Below are 20514 nucleotides of genomic sequence, written 5' to 3' on the forward strand. Positions count from 1 at the left end.
TGCTGGGGAAGGCGAGAGTAATTTTACTTAATTCGCTGCCTGCCGGGCAGATCCTCCTACTCCAGCTTGTCATGGGTCCTGTTTATGGGGCAGGCTCTGTCCGGAGCATTTTCATACTAGGCAGTGACTGGCGGGAGAGAGCTCAGTCACAAGTTCTGGGCTCCTTACAATAGAGCAGCTGTTCGTGGGGAAAGAACACGCTGTCCACTCATCTGTGACAAATTGATTAATTTGTCTAAATTCCACTTATGCCTCAAACCTCACCTCAAACCCTCCTTCGAGCCCCCCTCAGTGACTTCGCTAGTGCGGCTGGGTGCTGCTGGCCTTCTGTACCCCTTCCCCTCCTCGTCCTGCTTCTGTTTCTATCACTAGGCCAGGTGCATGCTGTACGTTCCAGGAAGGCCGGTCCACACAGGGAGTTGGTGAGATCAGGGACACAGGATTTCAGTGTAGTGTGAATGCACCAAGTGGCTGAAGACAGCGGCAATGAGTGGGGACCAGCGGGCCACCACGCACTGAAGGGGGCGGCCACCATACCCTTGTTGCCAAGCAGGCAAATGGTCTGATTTGCCAGATCTTTGCAAGAGAAGCCAGAAATCTGAATTTTTATTAAAAAAATTTTTTTAATGTTTATTTTTGAGAGAGAGAGAGCGAGCACACACTCATGACTTGGGGGGGGGGGCAGGCCCCAGGTTCGGAGCTGTCAGCACAGGGCCCGACTCGGAGCTCGAACCCATGAATGGCAAGATCATGATCTGAGCAGAGGTCACACTCTTAACCCACTGAGCCACCCATGCGCCCCCAGAAATCTGAATTTTTAATGCAAGACCCTTCAGAATCTTAAATGTTGGCAACGATTTAAAAAAACTCTAAAGCTATTCTGGGAGCAGCATGTCTACAGGGAAGGCAGAGTCCCAGCCTGGCTGCATGTGTAGGGCCCAGAGGCCTGTCCTGGGAGTGCTGCCCACAGCAACCCCACCCCCTCATCTGGCCAGGACAAGATGGGACAGCTCCTCTGTCCAGGAGCAGTCTCAGAAGAAGCCATCCCTCCAGGTGGACACACCTTGGAGTAAAGCGATTCAATTAAGAACTGGTTCACAGTGAGTGCTGGAATCCTGCCTCTGGAGAACCATTTCCTGCGATGGATTTTTAAGACCAGCGGTTGGAGAATCACTCTTTCTCTCTCGTTTTCTCCCTTTTGGTGCTGTGTCTCTAGTCAATAAATAAGTGGGAAATAAAGGATTTGAGAGAAAATAGGATGCAGTCGAAAGGTAAATTGTGGGCTTAAAAGCCCCTGAGAGACTGCCACAGACTTGGAAATGTTTCCTGTTTTGGCTCCTGCCTCCTCTAAGCCCTGTTTCGGCTCTCTGATTTGCATCTCGGAAAGGTAATCTTGAAAACTGATTTCCCTCGGTTGCATTTCATTGGTGTAGAAACTAAACAGGCTGTTGCATTACAGTAATAACATCAACATTTCACCCACCTTCGCTTTAATTATTTTTCTGTCTTGCCAATGGAAGCCATTGGATAAGATTTATAGGTGGCGGGGAGGTGGGGTGAGCGGGTGTGTGTGGCTCAGATAATGGGCCAAGCTGATTTCCCCTCACTGGGTGTCACTGGTATAAAAACAAGAACTAAAAGCTTTCTGGCACTTAAGTAATAATAATGTCAACGTTTTACCTGCCTTTCCCTTAATTATTTTTCTCTCTCACTCTTGCTACCTGAACCTGTTTAGATAAGATTCCCGCACAGATAAAAGCCAAGGACTCTCATTCTCTTAAACAGATAAGCTGCTGTTTTTCTGTCATTCTGTGTGGAAAGGGAGCTGTGGATGGCAAAAAGGCTTTCTCCCAGATCTGCCTGCGGAGGCTTCAGAGCCTGGTGACCCCAGATGGACCAAGGGCAATGTTTGGAGAGGAGGGCAGATTACTGTGAAGGCAGATGTGAGCCCTGGGAGGGTCACCCTGGTCTGGAAGGCAGGTGGGCACTAGAAGCCGGAAGTAGAGGTCAGGCTATCCCATGATACCTGCCCTCTCCCCTAGGTGCTCCTAGGCAGGGGTGAGTGGGTCTCGTTAAACTTGGGGGGGAGGGGTCCAATCACACATATCCTCATGCAAGCCCTCAAGGCAGTGGGGGAAGCTCCTGGGATAGTCCAAGCTTTTTTTTTTTTAAACGTTTATTTACTATTGATAGACAGAGCATGAGCAGGGGAGGGGCAAAAAGAGGGGGAGACACAGAACCCAAAACAGGCTCCAAGATCTGAGTTGTCAGCACAGAGCCCAATGCGGGGCTTTTATTTTTAGGAAACTAAAGAAGTTGGTCTATATTAGTTATTAAGTTTTTGGGAGCTTACTGACTAAGCTCCTATGAGAATGTGAAACATTCCCCCAGAAATGCACCTTTACATTCAGAATTTTGCATCCGACTTTACAATTGGCTCTGTGCTTGACTCCTCTATTTCTCTCACACCTGTTGTCTCCTACCTCCACTGCCACCATCCTGGTCTGAGTACGCACACCTTTCACCTATATTAGTACAGGAGCCTCTTAACGGGTCTCCTTACTCTGTCCTTTCATAGTTTGTACTCAATTCGGCAGCCATGGTGATCCTTTCAAAATGGGACTTGGATCATCCACTCCTCGATTAAGAACACTTCAATGATTGTTTTTTCACTTAGCATAAGATCCTACTCCAAGATTCACAGCTAACTTCTTCACCTCTTCAAGTCTTTGTTCGAACGCCACGTTCTACGTGGAAAAGCTGAATACCGCTATGTCAATTAAAGAAATGGTAAATTCTATCAAATGTTTAAAGAAGATATAATACCAATCCTTCGTAAAACACTCCAGAATGTAGAGGAAGAAACACTTTCCAATTCATTCTATAAGACCAGTATTGCCCTGACACTAAAGCCAGACAAAGATATCACAAGAAAAGAGAACTATAGACTATGGTCCGTCATGAATATAGAGGAAAAGCCCCCAACCAAAAATTAGCAAACTAAATGCAGAAACATATAAAAAAAAGACTGTACACCATGACTAAATAAAATTTATCCCAGGAATGCATGCTTGGTTTGATATTTGAAAATCAATAAATGTAATATGCCACAATAACAGAATAAAGAACAAAAACCACATGATCGTTGCAATAGATGTAGTAAGAGTATTTCATAAAACCCAGTATCATTCATGGTAAAAGCTCCCAACAAACCAGGAACAGATGGAAATTTCCTCAACTGGATATAGGGTATCTATGTGAAACTTACAGCTAGCATACTTTATGGTGAAAGAGACTGGAAATAAAGCCAGGATGTCTGCTCTCACCACTTGTATTCAACTTTGTTCTGGAAGTTCTAGTGATTTCAACAAGGGAAAAAAGGCATCAGATTGGAAAAGAAGTAAAACTGTCTTTACTCTCAAACAAAATAATATATATAGAAAATATATAGAGACAAAATCTTAAGGAATTCACAAAAAACTATTAAAATATAAAAAATGTGGTTTCAGCAAGGTTACAGGATCCAAGATCCATATACAAATATCGCTTGTGCTTTTATATATTAGCAATGAACAATCTGAAAAAGAAATTAAGAAAGCCATTTTGTTCATGGTAGCATCACAAAGAATAGGATACTCAGGAATAAAACAAAAGAAGTACAGGGCATGCACTGACAACTACAGATACTGCTGGGAAAAATTAGAGATCTAAATGAAAGGAGTGACATCCCATGATCATGGATTAGAGGACTCAGTATTGTTAAGATGGCAGTCCTCGAATTGGTCTATAGCTTCAACACAGTTTCTATCAAACTTCAGCAACCATATTTGCAGAAATCGCTAAGTTGATCCTAGAATTTATATGGAAATGCAAAGGAGCCAAACTTGTTAAAACCACTTTGAAAAAGAATTGGAGGAGTTACCATTCCTGACTTCAAAACTTGCTATAAAGTCATAGTAATTAGGCCAGCGTAGTACTGGCATAAAGAAGAGACTTATAGATCAATGCATCAGAATTGAGAGTCTGGAAAGAAACCCTTACATTTTTGGTCAGTTGATGTTTGACAAAGACGTGAAGGCAATTCACTAAAGGATAGGCTTTTTCATCAAGTGATATGGGGTCAACTGGATAGCTGTATGCAAACATGATGAATTTAGGTCCTGACCTCACAAATTACACAGAAATTAACTTAAAATGAGCCAGCCATACACTAAATGTAAGAGCTAAAACTTATAGAACTTGTAGAAGAAAATATAGGAGTCAATCTTTGTGATCTTGGGTGAGACAAAGTTCTTAGATATAATATCAAAAGCACAATTCATAGCAGAACAAAAAAACTCTATAAAATTAGACTTGATTAAAATGAGAAGTTTTTGTACTTTAACAGGCACGCTTAAGAAAATGAAGAGAGGAGCCACAAACTGGAAGAAAATATGTGCAAATCATATATCTGATAAAAGACTTGTACCCAGAAAGTATAAAGAATTCTTCTAACACAATAATAATAAGGCAAATGGCCCAATTTAAAAATGGGCAAAAAGTATGAATAGACATTTCACCAAAGAACATAAACATTGATAATTATCACATCAAAAGATGCTCAACATCATTAATCATTAGAAAAATGCAATCAAAACCATAATGGGATACCACTTTAAACTTGCTAGAATAACCATAATAGAAAAGCCAAACAACAATGAGTGTTGGGGAAGATGTAGAGAAACTGGAACTCTCACAAACTGTCAGTGAGAACAGAATAAAATGACACCACCATTTTGGGAAAGAGTTTGGCACTTTCTTAAAAAGTTAAGCGTAAGCTTTCTGCATGAGCTAGTTGCTTCACTCCTAGGAATGTACCCATGAAAAAGGAAAACATATACCCACACAGCCTTGTATGTGGATGTTCATAGCAGCATTAAACTGGAACAGCCCAAATGTCCATCAAGGGGTGAATGGATAAACAATATGTGGTCTGTCCAAACAATCCTATTCAGCAATAACAAGAAATGAACTATGGATACATGCTACCCCATAGGCAAACTCAAAAATACAACGCTGAGTGAAAGGAGCCAGATGGCAAGGACGCATATTGTTCGATTCCATTTATATGAAATGTCCAGAAAAGGCAAATCCATAGACACAGAAGGAGGATCAGTGGTTCCTGGGACTGAGGGTCTAAGAGAGACTGACAAGGAAGCTTTTTAGGGTGACGGGAATGGCCTAACAGAAGATTGTTGCAATGGTCTCTCAACCCTAAAAATCATTGAGCTATAAACTTAACAATGGTTGAATTTAATGGTGTGTAAATCATACCTCAATAAAGCTGTTAAAAAATAAAGGGAAAGATGAAAAAAACCTCACCTCTTCTGGGATGTCTACCCTGATTGTTCTACCTATCCTTTCCCTAAGAAACTCAACTCCATAGACTCTGTTCTACTTTATTTGATAGCACTTACCACCTTCTAAGAGACGATAACATTTTAAAAAATGTTTATTGCTTATTGTCTAACTCCCTCCGCTAGAATACATGCTCCATGAAACCAGGAGATTTGACTCTGTTTATAGCCTATCAGCTCTATACACTGATGTATATTCCCAGTGCCTAGAACAGTACCTGGCACATGGAAGGTGCGTAGATACATGCTGGAAAATGGAACAAAAGCACCCTTGATTGGTGGATTCCTTCCAGCTCTGATTCTCTAATCAAGGTTAGGTTTGGTCTCAGTACAACTGATACCCAACTTGGTATTTGGGGCCAGGGCTGGAGGACAGGCAGGGCCGTCCCAGGTGACCCTGCTTCAGAGCCCAACTTTCTCTGTCTTGTAGAGTCAGAGGTAACTCGCTTTCCCTTCCATGCATTGCGCAGCCTCTGGCATATTTCCTTTCCTTTTCGACCTCAGTTGACCCACCTGCAAAATGAGGTCTTCCCACCATCCTAGAGAATGTGTGTGTGTCCATCTCTGTGCGTAGATAGAGAGAAGTGAGCAGAGGGTGGGAGGCAGAGCAGGACCGGCTCTTCCAGCGGGATGGCTGTGTGGCCACCATCCACCACTGCGGCTGCACTGGTGTTCCCGGCAGGCACCAGGTGATTTTCCAGCTGCTAACACAGTTCCTGACATATTTACATATGGAAAGTTCCTCCTTTCTATAAACATTTACAAACACCTTGATCGACTTGTGAAATGTGACACTCTCTTGGAAGCCAGCCTTCTTGGGCTGTGGGTCTCAGCTACTTATTTTCGTGAAATGGAGGCACCTGTGTGGGCTTCTGGGTGCCTTAGGAAGCTCCCACTTGGGTAAGTCTCCTCCGCAGGGACAGAATAATGTAGAGGCCCAGAGTGATGGGGAAAGGGGCAGTGGGCAGTCCTCTGATAATGAGACTTAATGGGAGGAAAATAGATGCTGTGGGTCTAGAGGCCCTGGCTCCCAAGACGCATCGGGGGAATGGGGGCTGGCAGGAAGCCTTCAGCTCATTGTGCAGGCCCCTCTCTGACTGTGGGGGGCCTGGGACAGTGTCGGGGCTCAGACAGGGCTCCTGGAATTCCTTGGGGCCAGAAAGAGACCTATATCATGGTGGTCTAGGATCCTAAGGGGAGGAGTCAGCAGAAAGTCTGAGCAGAATTTGGAAAAGGGGAGAGGCAGGACTTAGCAGAAAGAGCAAGAATTTTAGAGCCTGAAAGACCTGCGTGCAGATTCTAGCTCTTTTTCTTTCTTCTTGTATGACCTTGGGAAAGTTAATGGGTCTCTTTGTGCCCCAGCTTTCTCAACTATAAAAGGAGATGTGGGGCCTGCTGGCAGACATGATGGGAGACGGTGAAAGGATAAATACAGGCACCCGCGTGGATGACCCAAGGTTCCTGAAATGCCCCTCTCTGGCTGGACCTACCCTGTAGGTGTCATCCCAACACAGCACCAAAATAACAAAGCTCTGGCTGTTCCCACTGCTAAGATAGCTGTGCCTGTTTCCTTTGCAGGAACGTGCCTGCAGCCAGGCATCCCCCGCTACTGTGGCACCCTATGCTGATCTGGGACAGCAGGGATCTCCCCTGGGCTCTGGCCCCTGCCCACTCTCCCAGGGCCCTCTTTCTGGGACCACTCCTGTGAGTCTGCTGTGGGCGTGTGACTGCAGCTCTAACCCCCTCCTAAAACTACACCCCTCCTTGCCCCATTGGCTGCCGGGGGAAGGCTTCCATTTAGTGGCATTTTCCTTTCTCATTTCATGCTGTAATGGAGATTCATTGCTAGTTTTAAATCCATAATTTGCCATGAAACCCTCGTCTCAGGCCTGGGCTGAGGTCGGAGCAGAGAAGCGGTGAGCTATTTTTACCCTTGGAGGTCTCCCTGCCAAGCTCAGCCGGTTTTGGGCTTTCCTGGGGCTGGCTTTGGCCACGGCCCTGGGTGTGATATCCACGGTGCCCAGGAGGCCAGAGTCCGGAGAGAGGCAATCCATTCCTGGGTGGGACTGACTTGTCCTGGCCCTCCCTCTCAGTTGGCTGTGACTCTCTTCCCCCTTCACTCCGTTTTTCATTAGGGGGGATCAATAGAGAAGTGGGGCTTCCTGCTGGGGACATCATGCTCCACCTACTCCATTCATTTCTGGGCCCGACAGGGAGGGAGGGTCAATACTTCTGTTGAGCTACCAAGATCTGTCCATGTCCCAACAGTGACAGATTCCCAACGGCGACAGTGTCTCCTTGTCTTTCCATCATGAGCTGGCCATGCTTTGAATTTTGTGTGTGTGTGTGTGTGCGTTTGTGCACGCGCACACACCAGTGCATTTGTCCTTGAGGTCAGGGGTCTGTGTGTGTGTAATAAGATTGATGCATGAGCAGAGAGCCTTGTACACGGCCAGCCGGGCTTCCTGACGGAGGACTCTGGTAAGGCTCCTGGACAGAAGTGGGCTCTTGCCTGTGCTTTTCCAAGCACGCAGGGATGTTGGAAGCCATGCCCAAGCCAGAGAAAGTAGCTCCGTGATGGCGGAGTGGCTGAGAGCCCCCTCAAGGCAGCTACGTCCTCAAAATTACAGGAAGGTGGCTCTCATTTCACAGGCAGCCCCAAGCTGCTGGTTCCATGCAGGATGGGAAATGGCGGACTTCAGAGGATCAAGGTTCTAACTTTCGCGAATCTCCATGCTCTGAGCTCACGCTCCCCTTTGCTGAAGACTGGAGCCTGCTCAGCCTCTCCCAGGGTCACACTTGGTTAAGGCAATGGAAGAACATATTATCTTTGCTCCTGAGAGCCAGGGAACAATGGGAACAATGTCCCCCAGGTCCGACCCCCAAACCAGGATCAATGAAGGCGGATCACAGTCAAACTGTGGCGTGGATTTGCATTCCATCCTTTCGGCTCCTGATTTTATCAGAGAGAGAGAGTGTGCGTGTCCAAAGCATCATTATCCCAGGTCTCATGACTAAGACCCGGGCCTGCCATGCCTTCCGACCTCCAGGTGAGGGCCCTTGTCCTGGCTCAGACCCGCAGAAATGCTGGTGCCTCGGGTATGATCACCTTCAGGGGTGCGGGGCTACCTGGGGAGCCACTTAGTGATGGGGACACTGGGGGATCAGCAGAATGACGAACGGCGTGCTGTTGGGGGCCAGGAGCAGGAGGCTGAGCACCTTGTGTGTGCAGCAGGCCTGTTGGGCCCCTACAGCACCTCCCTGCCCGCCCTTGTGCTGGTGTTGAACGCACGAGATGCTGGAAGGAGGAGGAGAGGGGCCGGCCCTGGGTTGGCCATTTGGGATGCCGCCTCCAGCCCGAAGCGGTGCTGGGCCGCTTCACAAGGTGGGTTAGCTCTCTTCTCACTGGCTGAGTCTGGGTAGGTAAGGCAGGGCGTCCCTTGCATCTGGTCTCTTCACTTCCTGCTTTGCCATCTGCCTGCTACATACGGGCGGAGAGGGAAAGCACTGAGTTTGCCTCCATCCCTGATGGGCCCCCCAAGCCCTCTGGAGCTTGCTGGCCGTTCTGACACTGGGGTTGAAATGAAGAGCAGGGACGTGGGAGGCAGGCAGGGGCTCCATTCCTTCCATGGCAGATTAGAGAACCAGGGAGACTGCTGGGGAGGGGGAGGAGCAGCAGGAAGGAGGGCCCAGAGTGACCCAGCTCTGAAGTCAATGCACCCTGGCCTGGTGGCTACAGGGATCTCCAGAGAGGCCCTCCATCACTGCGCCCCCAGCCTCCACTTGCCACCAACAACTGTTACGGGCAGTTACTCAGGGGGGTATAGGGCTCTCTACCCTCAAGGAGCTGATAAGATAATGTAGGAGACAGAGACTCTTAGTCAGTTTGAGGTAACTCAGGGACCTCACTCACCTTGTGATCTGCCTACGCAGGTTAGCATGGAGTTAAATCAGGAGGGCCAAGAGGGGCGGGCAGTGTGGAGAGGAATCTGCTTCTGGCCCAGGGAAATGCTGGGGGTGGTCTGGGCCCCCCAGAAGGGCGGAGGAGCAGGAAGAGAATGGGAAGGAGCTGGCGGCCGGGGTGGTGCGCTGGAGGGGTGGGGGTGAGGTGCATTAATAGCTCCGACACCAGCTCCCGTCTGGAACTTCAGGAGATAAGGATGCTTTCTTTGCTCCTCTCTCCCATCCCTGGCTTGTTTGCTGCCCCCATTTGGGGGGTGATTGCAGGGTAATGAATGTGGCAGGAAGCAGGCACGCAGCACAAATGAGATACGGCACCTAAGACCAGGCCGGGGCCCAGGCAAAACACGCTTAATAAGGAGATAAGGAAATCAATTCTGCTTGTCTTCCCAGGCGTGCGAGCCGGGAGGGGCCTGCAGGAATCGCGTCTTGCTGCCTTGTGCGCTGGATGGCAAAGCTTCTCTAGGACACAGAGCCTGGTCCCCCAGGAAGGAAGGGTCGCTTGCTGGTGTTGCTCAGCATTGCAAGAATAATAGTAATAACAGCCACAACAGGTACGATAAAAAAGCCAGTACTTATATGCCTTCCTGCTGCTTCCCAGGCACGGTTTTGAGAAATGATCCCATCGAATCTTCTGTATAACCGTAAGAAGGTTATTCCTTCTTCAGTATGATTGTATGTGATTATTCGTCTATTTTACACACGAGGAAACTGAGGCACAGAGCGGTTAGGTGATTCGTCCAAGGTCGCAGCACTGGTAAAGTGACAGAGCTAGGTTTCCAGTGTAGGCAATCTGGCGTTCAGAGTCGGGGCTCTTACCGCGAAGCCGTGTTGCCCCCTAACACAGCATAACACAGTGCGGCAAGACAGGACGCAACTGTTACTTGTGTGTAGGGCTTAGTATCTGCCAGGTACTGCTCTCCAGGATGAGGTTCAGTGCAAACTCCCTCTAGCTTGGCCCAAACCCCATTGCTACAGTTACGTGATTGAGCACTTGCATAGGACAAGCCTGCAGGCTCTACGAGGCGGGACAGATGCAGGGTGCCGAGAGACCCAGACATGGAAACATGGGGAGGCAGACATGGAAATAGTTACTTTCAATATAATGTGTCGAGTGTTGTGACTGAGGTGTGGACGGAAGGCTAAGAGAGCACCGAGTGGGACAGCCAGGCCCTGGGGGTTCAGGGAAGGCTTCCTGGAGGAGGTGATGTCTAGGATGAATCCTGACTGGGGAGCAAGAGTTGGCCAAGAGAAGAAAGGTGGGAAGGACAGTCCAGGCGGAAGCACACAGGAGGGAAGGCACAGAAGTGTGGGCAGTGGAGGGAGCTGCAAGCTGGCAGCTGTCCCTGGCACAAAGGGGGTGCTGGAGCAGGGGCTAGGGGAAAGCAGAGGGTAGGCCTCAGAGGCGCCCCCCTCCCCCCATGCGTCATGCAGGGGGCTTGGGCTTTGTTCTGTGGAGGTGCTTTCTCACCTCCTAAAGAAGGGCTGTAGGGGACAGACTGTCCCCTACTGACAAGGTGACTGTGGCCGGGTTTCTTGCCATGTTTTTGGAAGAACAGTTTGAGAAGCCGGTGCTCTCGGGCTGTGTTTCAGCTCTGCCTTCCCTTGTTGTATGACCTAAGTTATTCACGGTCTTTCTCTGGACCCACCCACCCAGGAGATTAGAGGATTGGGAATTGGGGGGGGGGGGGCTGTGCTGCCAATACCCAAGATTTAGGAGACCGCTGCCCTGCAGCTCCCCTGGTGGAGAGGTGTAGGAGAGTTTGCGGTTCTGCAAACTCAGGGACCCATTTGGGCCTTCTCTGTTTGCCCCGTCAGTGTCTGGAGCTTGACATCGTTTTAAAGACGCCCTCTTTATTTGGATTGACTTAGTCTCCATCATTAAATAATTCATGTTGATTTAGAAAGCTTTGTTTCTAATGGGAGCCACGAGACAGCAGAGTTAATATTAGAATGGGCCAGGAAGATGAGGGAAATGGGGAGGAAGACTAGGAAAACACCCTTTTTAATAATTAACCTGCCATCCACCATCCTCCCCCTCCTATTTCCAGTCCCCTTCCCCCTGCTGTTTCTCTGTTTCGAAGCATTCGTTACCATCTGACATCCTACATACCTACGTAATTACCGTGTTTATTGTTTATTGACTCTCTCTCTCTCTCTGCTAGAACACAAGCTCCACCAGGGCAAGGCTGGCCTTTTTTTTTCATTGACCGATGAATCTTTCGCGTCTAGATTACTTCTTGGCACATAATAGCTGCTCAGTAAATACTTGTTGATCAAAACCTTGGCTTCCATTTCCTCCCTGTCCTGGGTCCTCGCTTCTCAAATTTTCAGGCAGTTAGAAAGACCAAATGTAGTGTCATCCTTACAGCTCTGGCCATGGAACAGTTTAGATATTTGTGAACCGGGGGGCTCCTGCAGGAGTAGCCTGCATGTACGCATACTTGCATGCACGTGCATGTAACTTCCAAGCATATGGCACTTCAGCGTTGGGGTGTATGTGTTAGTCTGGTGCTCCCAACGATTCTGGGAGATTGGTGTTTTTCTTATCCTCATTTTACAGATAAGAATGAGAAACCGCATTCATTCCCTCACTTGCTCATTCATTTATTTTAAAAACCACCCAGTATTATTGAGGGCCTACCCTATACTCAGAGCTGGTCATAGAGAGTTGAACCAGAGGCCCAGTGGGAGCGCTGAGGGCCTCACCAAGGTCACACACACGGTGAGCTGCGTGCAGGTATTCTGCTTCCGGCCCATGGCTCTTCCTCCTACACCGCAGCTTTGCACATGTGCAAGGGGGGGGTCCTGTGATGTCCACCTAAGTGGGGTCCCTGTAGACACGGCTGGCTATGCGGGAAGCTGGCTACAGAGGGAGGACGGTGGGGTTAAGATGTGCCATCGAGTCCAGAACCCCAGGGCTGGGCAGGATTTTGAGAGGTCCCCTCTCCGGACTCAAAGTGGGATGCTGTCCACGGTGCTGCACTCACCACCTGAATTCTGGTTCCAGCGGTGGGGACGGACCATTTTCCTAAACTAGTTGGTGCAGCAAGGTTGACTCCTTATTGTAGGTTTTGGGAGCTGGACAGTTCTTTATTTTTTTATTATTATTTTTAATGCTTATTTTTTTTTGAGAGAGAGAAAGAGTACAAGTGGGGCAGGGGCAGGGGCAGAGAAAGGAGGACAGAGGATCCAAAGCGGGCTCAGCACTGATGGCAGCGAGCCTGACGTGGGGCTTGAACTCACGAACCACAAGATGGTGATCTGAGCCGAGGTCGGACGCTCAGCTGACTGAGCCCCCCAGGCACCCTGGGGGCTGGACGGTTCTTAGAGGCCATCTTATTTATCACCGCTTTCATGTTACAGATGAGGAAACTGAGACCCAGAGAGGCTGGGCAACAGGGCAGGATCACACACCTGCTTAGTGGCAAGACCACGATTGCTGTCTCCAAGTCCACTGCTCTGTGATACCGTGAGTCTTGAGATGTTCTGCGTATGGAAAGATGCCTGTCTCCAGAGTCAAGGCATGGTCCTCTGTGCCACAGAGGGAGTGCAGCCTGGCCATTAACCTCGACCTGCCCCGGGAGTCTTTGTCTTGTTCAGCCTCACAAGCTCTGCCCCTTCCCTTTCCTCCCCTCCTGGTCCCCTAGCTCCCTCCCTCTGCCTCCCAGGTAGCAAACGCTCAGCTCGAAGGTGCTCCTTGCCTGATTGCATCTGAGAGCTGGAAACACAAGGCTAATTAACGTGTCTGTGACTCTAGGCTTGGCTGCCGGGGCTGGGTCCCCACGCCCTCCCCGGAGCAGGCTCTGTGAGCTGGCCCTCTGGCTTCTCCAAGCAGGCTGCCGGCAGATGCATATTTTAACAATGCACATCTGTTGGCTATATAATCTCTCGTATTTGCCCTCCTCACTTGGTGCTTTGATGGAAGACCCCCAGGGGTCTCCCTCTGTTCCAGCCAAAGCGTTTGCTTTGCAATTTTGCTGGAATACCATCTGATTCTGTTCTCACATCTTCCGCAGGTTCTAATCAGGCTCTTACTTTATTTAATTAAAAATCTATCTCAGGCAAATACAGACTAAATTAGGAAGCTCTCTCATTCCTGGAACACAGGGAAGGCAGCCCCCCGCCGGGGAACTGGCTGGGACATTTTCCCGGGCTGAGATGTCACAGCAAAGCAGATGGGGTCTTGGTTGGGAAGCTGGCTGGCCAGGGTAGAAAACACCCCTTCCCGCTGTAGCTGCTCTGTCTATTCACCACCGGGAGCAGACCAGAGCTCCCCTTCCAGAAGGCTGGGTCAGCTTCTGCAAGAAGGGCTTCTCTTCAGGGCAGCAGGTGGGGCTGTATATTATAGAGAAACTCAGCCAGGGGAGCCTGGGTGGCTCAGTCAGTTAAGCGGCCGACTTCGGCTCAGGTCATGATCTCGCCGTCCGTGAGTTCGAGCCCCGCGTCGGGCTCTGTGCCGACAGCTCAGAGCCTGGAGCCTGTTTCAGATTCTGTGTCTCCCTCTCTGTGACCCTCCCCTGTTCACGCTCTGTCTCTCTCTGTCTCAAAAATAAATAAACGTTAAAAAAAAAATTTAAAAAAAAAAAAAGAAAGAAAGAAACTCAGCCAGGCTGGGTGCCTCAGGCACAGACCTGCTGGGCCATTAGAGGGGTAGGGACCTACAGAGCCGGTTTAGGGGTGCGGACCTGAAGGACCAGCTCAGGGGTGGGGACCCAGGGTGGTCAGGAAGGGCTGCAGGCGGAGCCTGGGGCACCTCTTTCTTGCCTCAGGTTAGTTTGTTAGGAGTGGTGTCAGTAGAGTCTGAAGGAAAGGTCCCTTTCCGGCTCCCCAGGATCCACCAGACTCATCTTCTGGGGTCACCTGGAAACTCCTCCTTCTTCCTCTTCCACTGCCTTCCAGACTTGTAAACATTTTCCCCCGCACAAGCCAGCTCTGTGCCCAGAAGGCACTGCCAACCAGAGCGAGACGGGGGAACGAGTGCCTTTTAGGAGTGACCTAAGACAAAACTGACGTTCAGATCAGATTCCAAGGCCCCGCTCTCAGGAGCCCGGCTCTTAAGCAACCAGACAAAGGAAATTCTGTTGGCACTTGGGCACGCAGACAGCGCTGGTTTGGAGTTGGAAAATCTGGAGTCTATTTTGGGTGGTAATGAAGCCGTGAGTGGCTTTGCTCTCTGAGTCTCAATTTCCTCATCTGTAAAACACAGGGAATAATTTGGACTCGAGATAGCAGACAGGAGGGAGGCTGTGAATGGTGAGGTGTGAGCGGGCAAAGCTCTGAGGCCAGGACAAGAACTTGAGGACGAGGTCCGTCTCTATTTAGCGTAGGTCCTGAATACACGTGAAGTCAGCGGTGGGCAGTGCTTAGAATCCTCTCGATTTAGCATCCTTTGGTACCTTCTAGAAGGGGTACAAGGCAGCAAAAGGCGGATCCTTCTAAGGATGGGGAGCTGAGTAACCCTTGGAGAGGATGATCTTATAACTGCGCTAACAAATCTGTTCCGGCATTGTTCAGTACCCAAAAAAACCAGAAAATCACTTAGGCGCTAAGTCCCTCTGCTCTCCTCCCTCAGCCTCCACACCAAACTGTAGACCCGTTCTGTTTTTAGCCCCATCTCGGGAATGAAGATGTCTGCCTCTCCTTTACAATGCCCGGTTACTTTTCTGGACCCATTCAGGACCCCATTCGGGACCAAGCTATCCCAGCTTATTTACCCTGCCAGACCTGGTGTATGTTTTCTTTCCTTCATCCCAGGCCAAGAAGAGACTCAGAGGTGGAGGGAGGTTTCTGAGGTTGGCCCCGAGCTCTGCCTCCTGTCTCAAGAAGCCAAGCCCGGTAAGTGGTCCTCCGGGACTTGTTGCCGTGCTTGGGATAATCTGCCCTGTGTGCTGTCGTGTAGATCTGAAGATAACCTGACACGCTGTTAAATATTTCATCCCTGAGCAGCCATGCGCCTTATCTATCAGGTGAGGAGGCAGAACCCCAGCTGCCGACCCTGTTGTCAAACCTCGACAGCAGCAGCTAAGAGGCGGGCAGGGTGGAGCCCAGGCTCCCCTGTTTCGCTGCGTGTGCCCTGTCCCACACCTGGCCTGGAGGAGACTCACCGAGGAGGCAGTGCGGTGGTGTGGGAGCCCTAGCTGGGAGACCCCGGGCGGGGCCCTTGGCTTCTCTGAGCCTCAGTTTCTCATGTGGGGCAACAATCCTCGTGCCATAGCCTTGCGCAGAACAGCTGAGGTGATAACATAAGGGGAAGTGCTTTGAGAGGTGCTATAAAACGTATGCATATGTTTGCTATCATGCCTTATGTGCACAGCTCCGTTCCCAGGGGACTTGGTCCTCAGTAACATCTGGCCGGAGGAGGGAGCTGACGGGGGCTGCACTTGAAATCGGAATGAGGCAGTTTAAGAGGCAGGTGAGCTCGCTCACTTGTGTTCAGGCAGGTCTGCCTGAGTGAAGGAGTGGGGACCTCTCAGGCAGTGCCCAGTCCCAGGGGGTTCTGGGATCCTGGGAAACCAAGATGGAGAAAGACCAAGGAGCGGAGGTCTGATGTGGGATAAGGGCCTGAAATGAATTCTCCCAGGGATGATTTAGGAAAGGAGCTGGGGTTCGCAGGGAGCAGCGAAGGGTGGGGAAGGAACAGGTGTGGCGGAGGCCATGCTGAAATCACGCTTCGTTAGCACCTACTGGGAAGTCAACCCAGAAAGAACGGGACTCAGGCTCGAGGATGTGGAGGCTGTGTCGTAGGTCTTCTCTGTATCTCCATCGCCTAGCACAGGGTCTGACACCCATCGTGCATGCAGAATGCGCTTCCTGATTGAACAAATAAGCATTCAGGAGCCCCTTCAGCTGGAGTCAAACACACTGGGGTTGGACAGGGTCACAGGTCAGTTAGCGTTGGCCTGATTTCCAGAGCAGGAACTTTCACTTTCCCTTTCTTGGGGGAGAAGGGGGGTTACTGCCACCATGGGGCGACAGTGGACGGAGCCGCGTGGGATAACGCCTTGGGGCTTGTCCTGTGGGGATGCCCTTCTGGAGCTGAGCCCGTGTGCCTCCCGTAGCATCTTTGCCCCCGAGTGTCAACGGTTCTTACCCAGGACGGTGAGGCGTGCGGGGCGAGACCGTATGGCGGCCTGGATGGCCTGGCACTCGTACACGGCATCATCTTGCAGCTCCGCCCGCAGGATCTTCAGGTGATGTTCCCCTGACAGGTGGTTCCCTACCACCAGGTACTGTGGGTAACCTGTGGAGACAGCAGGCAGGTCAAGGGGGGCGGGGCCGGGGTGGAGGAGGCATTCAGGACAAATAGGGGAGGGGGTGGGACATCTGAGGAGGGGCCGGTCTTGGTGTAAGGAGAAAAAACGAGAGCTTTCCCTGGCTTTTGGACAGTGTGTGTGTGTGTGTGTGTGTGTGTGTGTGTGTGTGTAGGTTCAGGAATGTTGGAGGAACTATTATCAGAGAGGAAGGAGAGAGCAGAGATGGAAATACCAAGTGTGGGCAGACACAGCGGGGACAATACCCTGCAAAGTGGTGTGCTCAGCCCTGCGGTTTACCAAGCAGACATGCATTTTGATAAGGAGACACACAGAGAGACAGAGAGACCCAGGCTGAGAGCCACAGAGAGCAGACAGAGTAAGAAAGAGAGAGAGAAGAAACCAGAAATCTCTGGAACAGAATCAAGAATGACTTTGGGGGGAAAGTTTTGTTCAGGATGGACAGCAAGTAGAAATCCCAGCCCATCCTACCAATGCCTGGGATCCTCGGGCCCTTTTGAACCAGAAAGGGTACTTTTCTGGTCACTCCTCCTACCCACCCCAGACCCCAGGACCTGATTAAGCACTTACGAGGTACTCAGGACACTTAGGAATTTGGGGTCCCCTACACTACTGGCGATGCATAATGGATAAATAAAAATTTGAGAATGAGAACATTAATCAGCTTTCCTGCTGCTGTGTAGGGTGAATGCAAATGCCTACACAAGTAGTGGCTGGCAGGTCCTCTGGCCCAGGCCCTGGGCCCTAGACCTCCATAGTCTCTCCCAGAAGGGTCTCTTTTCCATCGTGCTCATACCTGAGCTCTGCCTTCCCCCCGCCAGCCTCTTACAGATACTTCCTCCTGCTCTCTTCCTTCCACCCACCCTCCAGCAGCCCAAACCACTCCTCTTTCTGAAAGACCTTCACCAGAACAGTGTGAATTCTCAGAAATGTGCCACAGGAGGAGGGGGTTCGCCATATCTGGCTTTTTAAAGAGAAGATGAGGGCTTAAGCAAGTTGAGAGAGAGAGAGAGAGACAGAGAGAGAGACGGAAACAGAGAGACTGGGCTATGCAACAGCTCTCCAGTATTTCAGTCTCTAAGTGTGGATTAGATGTGTTCAAGTAGCTCCCAGGGATTGCATTAGCACCACATGGGGAAATACTTTGGAATATCCTTAATACAATTTGAAATATCCTACAAGGATCTGGGCTGCCACAGGTGGTAATGAGGTCCCCATCAGTGGCTGTATCCAAGCAGATGCTGGTGATCACCTGTTAGGAGCACTGCAGAGGAGATTTCTATTCTAGATGGAATATTGGAGCTCTAACCTCTCCCATCATAAGCTAAGGGTCTTGCAGAGACAGGGCAGGGCTCCCCAAAGGTGAGCTGTACAGGGGTCACAGGCACTCATTCCTCGGCAGGGAGATAGTGGTGATCCTTCCCAGTTTTCTGGGGGCTTCCTGTGTGGCTGAGCCCTTCATCTCATGTCTTCATGGCTCCATCGTCCCCATCGTGCAACCAAACGGCCCACCCTGCACAGCTGTTCTGGCCTGGCCAGAGATGCTCACAGGGCAATCAGCTCTACCCCCAAGAGCATCACCTCCCCTCCTGCCCGCCCTTCCTGCCCTCTGCTGGGCTTTGGGAAGAAGCCCAGGTAAGTTAAGCTGGCTCTCCCCAGGGCCAGGAGGAGGGGCTGGGAATGGGTTCCAGTCCAGCCCTCTCCCTGCTGCTGCCCTCAATGTAGCTGGCTCACCGCCCCCAACCCTTCCGGCCCAGCCTCTGGATCCCGCTGTCCTTGATTAGTCCCTGGTCTCCTGCAGGCATCTTGGCTGGAGCTTGTGTTTTTGTTGTCTTGCAGGCTATCAGCAGCAGGATTTCGCTCTCATGAGCTGCTGAAAACATCAGTGATGGGTTTGTTTGTATTTGCCTAATTAGGCAACGAGCTGAGACGCTCTCGCAAGGACTGGCAGCATCTTTGGAAAACACAGGCCCAGAAGCATAGATTCTGAGCAAGTTCTAGCTCCTTCCACGGTATCATTACTCTCTCTTGCTGCCCTCAGGGGAAGCAAGATGTTGGGGAATCTGGGTTCTCCAGTCAAAGTGCCTGGGCTCAAATGCCAACTCTGTTACTTCCTAGCTCTGTTGTCTTGGGTGAGTTACTTTAACTTCTTTGTGCTTCGTCACCACTATCTCATGGTGAAGATTAACTGGGATAATCCATGTTAAGTGTGTGGCACACAGTAAGTCTATTAATGCTGGTTTATTTATTTATTAAAAAAACTTTTTTAGAGAGAGAGAGCATGAGTGGGGGAGAGGGGCAGAGGGAGACAGAGAGAGAGAGAATCTCAAGCAGACTCTGCACCGAGCGTGGGATGACCCTGGGATCATGACCTGAGTCGAAATCAAGAGTCAGATGCTCAACCGACTCAGCCACCTAGGTGTCCCCATAAATGCTGGTTTAAAGGAAAACGACGGTGAGACAGGGTAACCAGAAAGGTCCCCATCTTTAAAAGTGAGAACAGACAGGGTGTTAGGGTTTTGGGGGGTTAGGAGCCAGGATCCCACACATCGAGGTTCGGTATATGTTTGAATCAGTTTCTTTCTAGACTTGTGACTTTGTTTACCTGTCAAATAAAGGGGAGAAATCCTGCTTTTTCTCCCTGCAGATCACTGTAGATTTGTGACATAATGTCTGAGAATTATTTGAGCTTCTTTGATGAAGAATGTTCTATCAATATGAGGGCATACATTTATAAATCATTTCCTTTGAATGTTTTTTCCAGCCTCTGTGACCAGAACGACAGATCTTCAGTTAGGGTGTGAATGCTGGTAGATGGAGCCAGGCACATAGTCAAAACAGAAGAGGACAGACCCGCGGCAGGTCAAAGTCTTGCCACTGTGGGCCTCAGTTTCCCCACAGGAAAAGCCGTGCAGTCTTAAGTGCTCTGCGAATACTTGCTGGACTGAATTTTGATCCGTTAGTCTCACTTTCTTGTCTGGGAAGCAAACGGTATTTATTGAGCATGTGAGTCTCTGTCATTATTGTCACGATGCTTTTTCGGGGGACAGGTGATCAAACACAGAAAATACTTTCCCAGGAATTTGAATTTATTGGCTCTGCAAGGACAGGGACAGCCTTATTTGTATCAATGGAGTCAAATCAGAGAGGAAGTCGACCCCAGTTCCTTAAAACCCCATTGACGCAATCCTGATCCCAAAAGTCATTCATGGAATGGATTCCAGAAGGTCAATTTTCCATGAGGTGATGAACATCTGTGGTGACCTGGGGCTTCCTCTTGGCCACCTCTCGGCCAAAAGACCCCAGTCCTTGACTGAAGGCTGCAAACCACCGACTAGGAACCCAGAGTACCTCCTTAACTAGCAAAGATGCTGGACCAGGTTCAGAGCCACGTGAAGCATAAGTGATTCTAGTTTGGGAAGGTGATATCATTCCCCCAGATTTCTCTAGGGTAAGGAAGTTCAGAACCCCTGAAATTGACTGGTTCCCATAATGCTTAAATTTTACGGCAGCACAGTATATTTTGGAGATATTATTGTGTATTTTACCCATGCTCAGCTGGGCTGCAGCACTCCAACCCAGCGATGCTATTGACCACGGCTATAACGTTTCAATATACATTTTTGGCAAGACATAACTCACATTTTAAAATATTAATTTCCCAACCATCATGTTCCCGAGTGCACTTCGATTTTTATTTTCCTGCAGCTGCACGCCACGAGAGAAGCAAAGCTACTTCTCAGTCGAATACGTATGTTTTTCTACACCTCCACCCTCAGCGGTTCCCCAATGGCAGGGACGCCCAGATCTCTTGTTCTGAATTTTATAGGTTATGCTAAGCCCAGCAGTCCCATGTTTACTTTCCCCAGGGGAGAATGATAATT

General features: G+C 49.8%; 1 protein-coding gene across 7 annotated transcripts in view; it reads right to left on the minus strand.

Annotated features, from left to right (window-relative positions):
• The window catches only part of KIRREL3 (kirre like nephrin family adhesion molecule 3), a 556991-nt gene that overhangs the window by 73982 nt on the left and 462495 nt on the right, over window positions 1-20514 (minus strand). For all 7 annotated transcript variants that reach the window (XM_045483435.1, XM_045483436.1, XM_045483432.1 and 4 more), the window contains one exon: window positions 16450-16599. In XM_045483435.1, coding sequence (XP_045339391.1) covers window positions 16450-16599 — 150 coding nt within the window. The remainder of the gene's footprint in view (window positions 1-16449; window positions 16600-20514) is intronic.

Source organism: Leopardus geoffroyi, chromosome D1, assembly GCF_018350155.1.
Source record: "Leopardus geoffroyi isolate Oge1 chromosome D1, O.geoffroyi_Oge1_pat1.0, whole genome shotgun sequence".
In the NCBI taxonomy this organism is placed as follows: Eukaryota; Metazoa; Chordata; class Mammalia; order Carnivora; family Felidae; genus Leopardus; species Leopardus geoffroyi.